Here is an 8677-nt window from a genome sequence, read left to right on the forward strand (position 1 = left end):
CAGTTGTCCCAGCACCACTTGCTGAAGAGACTGTCTTTATTCCATTGGATATTCTTTCCTGCTTTGTCAAAGATTCGTTGGCCATACGTTTGTGGGTCCGTTTCTGGGTTCTCTATTCTGTTCCATTGATCTGAGTGTCTGTTTTTGTGCCAGAGCTCCAGTTTTTTTAATCTTTTATCTGCCTGGCTTGGACTAGAGCAGGGAAGAGGAGTGATTTTGACATTTAGTTTGTAGGCTTTTACATAAATTCAGATTTCAACTTTGTGCTTTACCCCACACCCCCACCCTTCCTTTCATAGCTATTTCCAGATCTGAGATCTCTGTAGTTCAATTTCTTCAAAAAATAAATCTCAGGTTTATTGTGTTTGGTGGGAGGAGGGGTGGGGATAGAGAAGAGAACTGAAGGGCAGGTTAGGATTTGTCACCTGGCACAAGTGATACTGATGCAAAAGCAGACAAATGGGCTATGGAGACAAAATGGAAAGCACTGACCCATATTTATGTGGGAACTTAATGAAAGATCGCACAAATCAGAAGAGAATATGGATTATTTAATACAGCATACTCAGAATACCAAATCACTTTATGAAGTAAAACAAAACCCCATTCCTTTCTGACACACGCCACCTATAAAGGTGAATTCCATGGTGGGGGGAAAGGGTTCATCCATTCAGTATTCAGACTTAAAATCAAATCTCTTTTTAGTTCACCACGCTTATCCCTTCTTTCTAGAGTACTAAGTAGCCCCTGTGAAATGCCTCCCTTATCCTCAGTAGACTCCTCTATAGGATCTAGAGTTACAGACCTCTCCTCTCTGGTAAGCCAATAATCAGTCATGATCTGCTTTCCAGCTTCCAAAATTTTCAATATCCTTTTTCCTCTGTTGTTTTCCTCTCAGGTATCTTTGTCCTGAGGGTTTATATTTGTTTTACTTCTTTACTATACTATTAGGGCTTTGGAGGAGACAGAGATAAAGTTATGTTTAATCTGCTATGTAGGATATCAGGTGAAATTAAATCTAATCCTACAATGCCAGGCCAGCAATTTGAGGCCCCATTACCTGGTAATCCACCTCCCTAATAGTCACTGCCTATTTGTCTGAATAAAACACATTCTCAGTATAGGCCAGGAACCTACTCTTTTATCCACACCACTCTGGCTGTCTGCCTATACTGCCTCTTTTTATGATACTCTTGAAACCATTAAATCACCTCTCCATCTTGAAGGACGTATTTAGTCTCAAGGTCCTAGCCTTCCCTGACAGAATTTGTTTCCTTTTAAAACTGGGCTTTAACTTTTGAAGTTAAATCTAGTTTGGAATAAAAAGTAACCGTCATTAATTTAAAGTCATTTACTGAATGCCCACCATGTCCCAGGCATAGGGGACACAAGGATGAGAACAGTACACTCCAACCCTCAAGCTGCCCAACAGGCTAGTCTCACAGTGTTTTTTAACTGGAAGTTAAGCCCTCGTCTTAATCACAGATGATGATTTGGGTGACTATTTTCTTAATTTTCTCCAAAATGGTACATAACTGTCATATAATCATGCTGGATGCATCTGAGAGATGCTAATTCATTAGATACCATAGATGCCTCAGAGTATCACAGGCTTAATCTGCTTGTAGAACTCCTGCTGAGAAAAACCAATTGTAAAATGACAAACAGCCAGACATTTACAATAGTTTGATAAGTGGCATGTCCCATCTCACCAGTGATAAAATTGTAAGAAAAACTTATAATCAGTAATAACCTAATAAAAATCTATAAAGTATTAGTATTAGGTTTAATCAATATAATTATAAAATTATTTTTAAACATAAAGTTTTAGAAAAGAACATGGTAATGAATGAAATATGTTCTGATGAATAGTATTTAGCAGCTAATATTTACTGAATGCTAACTATGTATCAGGTGCCAGTCAAATCACTTAATATTATATATTTTTAATCCTTATAATGCTACTTTACACATTACTATTCTGATTTTATAAACGAGAAAATAGGGGCTTAGACAGGTGACTTGCCCTGAGGTCAAGCAAGTTAAAACATGATAGCGAAGGATTCAAATCCAGTTTGGTTCCAGAGCTTGAGCTCTTAAACTTCATGGTATAAAATTCCTCTCCAAGCAACCAAATATTCTCCTTCCCACAAAAATGAGGTAAAAACTGTGTTAAAGGTGTAGTCTGTTATAAGCACTAATAGGATTGGTTGAATACCATGGGCATGGGAGAAAAATAAGGCCTACAAGGAGTGCAAAAACCAAAATACCAAATAACCTCAACTCTGTATTATGCATAACAAAAGGAGACAGGAAACCTGACACCCAGGTTTGAGGGAATATATACATACATACATACATATACATATATATTTTTTTTTCAATTTTTTTTTTTTACAGTAACCAAGACATGCACAAGGAGTGTTGTTCTATATCTTTAAGTGTACTAAAAAATACAATTTCTAGCTAAATGATTAAAAAAAAATTAAGCTCACTTAACATAAAAGAACCTTAGATGAAGTACTACCTAAGACCTAAGAGCTGGCTCATAATTTTACTTTTCATTTAAAACTTAACTACCCCCAAAAAACCTGTATTAAGGGATGCTTTCCCATTTACAAAAAAAATTTTTAAAGCGCACTTATTTTGAGAGAGAGACAGTGAGCAGGGTAGGGGCAGAGGTGGGGGGGGGGGGGGGGGAAAGAGAGAAAGAGAAAGAGAAAGAGAGAGGGAGAGAGAAAATCCCAAGCAGGCTCCTTGCTGACCTGCCATGGGGCTCAATCTCACGAACCATGAAATTATGACCTGAGCGGAAATCAAGAGTCAGATGCTCAATGGACTGAGCCACCCAGGAGCCCAGCTTTCCTGTTTTTTAAAAACAGCAAAGCGTATATAATACACTTCAGTTTCTTATTAGTTAAACATGTCAAAAAAATAAAACCAATTTGAGAAAATAAAGGTTATTATATCTTTTGAATAATGTTTCAACCTTCAAATTTTTCTGTAGACGCATTTTCTGACAAATTCGGTTTTATAGAATAAAATAGTGGTAGGTCAAGCTGCTAGGTTATTTTTGAGAACACACTTTCCTAGCCTGACATCAAAATAGCCTACTATTATTAACTTAATGATTATTTTAAGTTAACAAAATATTTTAACGATTTTGATTGTGGTAATAAGACTAAATTAGTACTATTGCTAAAAAGATAATTTAAAAGACTCTTTATGTAGCAGAAATCTCAACTTTTTTCACTCAGGTTTATCAATGCTTTCTTCTGTATAATTCCTCTCATTGTATTAACTAATTTGTTGTTGTTGTTTAACTGAGGCTTTTATCTCATTTCTCTAAGTCCCATTAATTTGTTGATTGAGCCACACAACACACATTTTATTTTCAAGTTAGAAATATGTGCTTAGCTTTCATTATTCCTTATTTCATTAAATTCCTGTGTTTTACCCCAGCCATTAACATTTTCTTCTAATTGGTAACTTCTAATGTTCTTTTAGCAAATACTCATTAGCTGAATTTCTCAAGTAATTTCATGTCATATAACTTGTTTTAATATATGGTCACAGAAAGCAAAGAATGCATCTTTTCAAGACAGCAAATTCTCTTTGCTGTGTGTGGAAGGCTGATTTCTAGCTCTGAAATTTTAAGATTCTAATGTTTACCGATGGATCTATAATTCTTTAATGTTACTTTCATGTATTCATTTGCCTATAACAGAAAAATGTGCCATCCTAACCTAAAAGGTTTAAATTAAATGAAGAAGGCACAGGAGTCTAGCACTGACCTTACACACTGTAGGCTGTTGCTTGATGTACAAGTTGAGCTTGAAAAGAAGATACAGAATATTTAAAAATTTAAATAAAAACCCCTGCCTAATTCTTTGATTCAAACACATTGTATCCAAATGTGACTATCTTCATTTTTGGAATAAATATTCATTCTTCTAAACATTTAAGCATCAATAACTCACTGAGTATAAATATGAGAATCTAAGTTACCCAAGAAGTCCTAGATCAAGAATAACCATGAAATCTGGGAAACGAGGCTAGTTCAAAGCTTGGGTGTGGATGGAGTGCAGGTGGTTATTATACATTCCCACACCTATTGTCTTACATTAGGGAAAAAGAGCCTCACATCTCATCTATTGCTCTTAGTCACTAGTTTTGAATGCTTGGTTTTAACACTAAATGAACAGCCACGTTAATACTAACCTTCGATTCTTTCTCAAATTTCGTAACTATACATTTGAAAAAACTGACCCCCTCATATCCCAAACAGTGAAATCATAGAACATACTGGCTGTGTTTTCAATGTGGAAGACAAATATGTAATTCTAGAAATCAAAATTGAAAATTAGAATTTCTTACCTTGTGCAAGCATGTTAAATTCCAAGAACAGTGCTATGTGGTAAAGTTCCATGGCTTCTTCTGCCCTGGTCATGTTTGGCTTCCCTGCGACGAGAGCCTGAACTTCACTGAGACTCCCCACAGAGGGGCTACAGTGCAAACCGGAGAGGTCCACCACATCAGTATACATACAGTGTAATATAACTTTCGCATACTTTTTGGGTATAATGGACTCGTCTAATATAATTCTTGTGGGAGTCCTCAAAGTTCGGTCTGTGATTTCTTCACCAGTCCGTATCCTCCTTTGTAATAAATTCCGAAAAAATGGGGACCGTGCTGAAATAATAGCCTTGTGAGCTTTGAGCTCTTCATCTAAACAGTTCTGATTTCCACCAAAAGCTTCAACCAGTTCAGAGTCTGAAGAAAAACTAAGGACAACATCATAATAACACATGTAATCAAAAAGTCCACGCATATCTACATCAAGGGAATTTGGTGTTCCAAATTCTTCACTAAGCTGGACGAGAATATCAACATTTTGAAACCTTGAGTCCTCCATTCCAAACTCTCCTGTATAAAGGTAGTGTAGCAAAGCAGAAAACATGGGCATATCTATACCAGCCGTACTGATGTCCATAATGATCTCTGCCCCATACTCCGGTGAAGAAGAAAGCAGCGTTTTAAAAAATGGACACCTTGCTGCCAAAATGGCACGATGAACAGGAAAACAAGTTTCTTGAAATATTAAGTCTACATCAGTACAATACTTGTACTCATAAAGATCGGCCATATCTTTCTGTAATGTCCGAGCTTCTGGTCTAGCCAAACTGGCTTGTAGAGAAAGCTCCTTTAAGGCTGAAGTTCCCTCATATTCCTCCACTAAAGCATTAACATCTCTAACATCCCACCCAGAGAGGAGTTCTCGCATCTGCTTGGCATGATCGGCAGACCTATTAGATTTTCGACGCTTAATAAACTTCTTTTTGAGGGTGGCAAGGCCAGAGGTTCTCTTTTTTTTGTCTTGTGGTTTCTCATGGCCATGGTCAAGGCTATATAATTTCGATTCACAACCATAGCCTTGCTGAGAATAGGATGATGTCCCTAAAAAGGAAATCAAATGAAAATGTATTTCTTTGTTCTTAACGTTCATTTTCAATATTCATTTTAACACATATTTCACGCTAGACATTTTTAGAGAAGACATTCCTGAACCATTCAAATAAAGTTGACTTTTGTTTCTATAAAGAAATTTAAAAGATCAAATCATTCATTTTTATATTAAATAAGGAACAGAGACTAACAGAGCAGATTATTCTTTACTTGAAAACATGCTTTTGGTTCTCTGGCTATCAAAACCCAGATATCATAGATTTTAATGATGGAATTTTAGGAAATGAGAGTTAACTGGATTTGTAAATTCAGAATACTACTTATATATAATTGTGAAATGTTTTTTTTTTCCTTAACTACACCAAGGCTGCTTTGCACTGGGGAAAATAAATGGACCAGGACACAAGAAGCATGTATTTCATTATTTTCACAACAGTGGAGATTGTTAGCTTTCCAGGGGCAGATGGCAATTATGGTTAAGACACCAAAGAAAAGATCAATGGTGCTACAGCAGCTTGGTTAGGATAAAAATCATACAAGCCAGATTCACATTTGTTGGGGGAAAAATCTGGATGCTACAGAATCATTACCTATAATAACTTCTTCACAATTCAATTCTCTTTTCATCCAAAAAGACCACTGAAGACACAATTCTATTCATATTCACAAAAGAAAATGAAATCAGAAAAACTGAAACCATTACCTATAAAAGTCTGTTGGGCTTGAGGATTTCCCCCTACCCTCGGGGAACATGAATGAGGATAGTTAGATGCATTAGCACCCATTTTCTTCAGTCACTCAGGCATTCCATCTGCTGGTTCTTCAGAGTGTAATCCCAGAGGCCTTTACGAACTTTCAACCCTGGATCCAGCAGCCTCTTTTCATCCATTTCTTTATATGAAACAAAAATAATTTTATTCATTTTTTCAAATGTATCTCAAATTGCACAGTTTAAAAAAAAAAACAAGCTACTGAAAACTGCTTTTATTTGCAAATGACATGCTGTCAAATTCACATGTAAAAATTTCAGAAAATGTAAACAAATAGTTAAACTTGAATTATGAATCAGTGTTAGCTGCAATTTTGAGCCATAAAATGTACCAATTATGTACTTTCTAAGGCAATGAAAAGTAACAAATCAGACTAATTTAAATATATAATTATGGAAAGAGTATTTCAAATCATAGGGAAAAGTAGAGACTAAAAAATTGAAAAAAATTATTTATTCTTTTTACTCTTTAGAGGCAACCACCAGTTATTATAATCTAACATTTTAAGCAATTTATAAACATTGAAGAGGTTGATACCAGAAGTTGATCCTCCTTGTGAAGTCCTGAAATAAAAATACTACTTTGGGGGCGGCTAAGTGGCTTAGTCGGTTAAGCATCCGACTCTTGATTTTGGCTTAAGTCATGATCTTATGCACGGTTTGTGGGATCAAGCCTCACATCAGGGTCTGTGCTGACAAGGCAGAGCCTGCTTGGGAATCTCTTTCTCTTTCTGCCTCTCTCCCGTTCACGCTGTCTCTCAAAATAAATAAATAAACTTAAATACATTGCTTGCTATTACCTGATATGATGACTTAACTGAGGCGGTACCAGTAAGAGGTAATTTTAACAATTAGAGAGTAAATTCCATACTATGGAAGCTTAACTCTCAGAGCTGCCAGCAGAAGATATATGCACTAAGATATAAAGCTCTAATATTAGAGAATAGGGTTAATAGGAATACTATATTTGTATAGCATCTGGATATATTAAATTTACCTGACTGAAAGGGATAACGGTTTAAGAGAACACACAATTTAACACCTATTATTGGAATTATTAGGAAGCCAACCAGGAAATAGTTAATCTAGCCTCATAATGAAGGATGAAGTTTTAACAAATACAGTTAAATACACACATGCAAAATCACAAAAAAACCTGCTAGAAAAAGAACTTTGTCAAGATTCCTAGAATTTATTTTCATCTCTGCTACTGACACAGCATAACCTTAGGAAAACAAGGTTAAGAAAATCACTGTTAACATTTGTGCTTCCTTCAATCTTTTCCCACTATATATATATGTGTATATATATATGTATATATTTATGTGTATATATATACACGTATATATATGAGAATTTAAGCATAGAATGATCTACCTATAGTGTTCAAGACTAGGAATCCTTCTACAAAGTAGGTATTATGCAAAGTGGCAGTAACTTCAATCAAATCATACACTCACACAAGCAAATTACTATTTGAAATTCACCTACCTACCAAGGAAGACTTTTTACCAAGGAAGACTAACTACCAAGTTAGACTTTTTACTCTGGTGCATGCTACTGAAGTCAGATGCTATGGGTAGCCAGAGACGTGACAGTGCATTCTGTAAGAAGAACTACCTAGCAAAGAATCCAGAGTTTCACATACTATTTTGTAAACACTAAATGGTACAGAAAACTACTTCCAGCAAAGTCTGTCTTCTTAAAGTCTGATGCTTAGTGTAAGTTAAATTCACAGTTTTCTATTCTTAAATATTAGCAATGTTATAGAAGGGGCTGTTTTAGGTAATTTCTAACACTGTCAATTAAAAAATTTTTTTATCATTGAAGTACAGTTGACATTAAGTGTTGTCAATTCTTATAAAACAGAAATTAAATCTGCCTGTGTTAATTTTAGTTTAAACTTCAGAAACAGTTAAGTCTAATAAATCTTAGTTTTCAAATTGAGCTCCTCAAAAGCTTCAAGTTTCTATTAGGTACTTTTAGCAATTCATTAAAAGAAATTAGGGTCCTAGAAGCCAAGTTTGTGTCCTCATTTACAGGCTAAGTCCTTTTCTCACTGAAGATTTCTAGTTAAAACACAAAAATAGGGGTGCCTGGGTGGCTCAGGCCTTTAAGCATCAGACTCCTGATTTCATCTCTGGTCATGATCTCACTGTTGGTGAGATCCAGCCCTGCATGGGGCTCTGCAATGACAGTGTGGAGCCTGCTTGGGATTCTCTTTTCTTTTCTCTCTCTCGCTCCCCCCACACCCTCTCTCAAGATAAATATTTTTAAAAACCCACAAAAATAGCACAGAGAATTCTTTCTCAAATTTGAAATAATATATTAAGAAAAATCCAGGGGCACTTGGCTGGTTCAACAGAAAGAGCCTGTGGCTCTTGACCTCGGGGTTGAGCTCAAGCCCCACATTAGGTGTAGTGATTACTTAAAAATAAAATC

General features: G+C 35.7%; 1 protein-coding gene across 10 annotated transcripts in view; it reads right to left on the reverse strand.

Annotated features, from left to right (window-relative positions):
- Nucleotides 1-6381, reverse strand: part of BTBD7 (BTB domain containing 7) — a 57404-nt gene extending 51023 nt beyond the window's left edge. For 4 of the 10 annotated variants that reach the window (XR_006219065.1, XM_042990428.1, XM_007094936.2 and 1 more), the window contains exons 1-2: nucleotides 6170-6380; nucleotides 4378-5457 (exon numbers count right to left, since the gene is read on the reverse strand). Coding sequence is in view for 7 of the 10 variants with exons in the window: in XM_042990428.1 (XP_042846362.1) it covers nucleotides 4378-5457; nucleotides 6170-6251 (1162 nt within the window). In the remaining 3 variants the exon portion in view is untranslated. Of the gene's footprint in view, nucleotides 1-157; nucleotides 193-2998; nucleotides 3834-4377; nucleotides 5458-6169 lie in introns of those variants that run through there. The other 6 variants (XM_042990434.1, XM_015543393.2, XM_042990433.1 and 3 more) reach the window with 6 other exon arrangements.
- Nucleotides 6382-8677: the final 2296 nt, after the last annotated feature.

Source organism: Panthera tigris, chromosome B3 (assembly GCF_018350195.1).
Source record: "Panthera tigris isolate Pti1 chromosome B3, P.tigris_Pti1_mat1.1, whole genome shotgun sequence".
Taxonomy (NCBI): domain Eukaryota; kingdom Metazoa; phylum Chordata; class Mammalia; order Carnivora; family Felidae; genus Panthera; species Panthera tigris.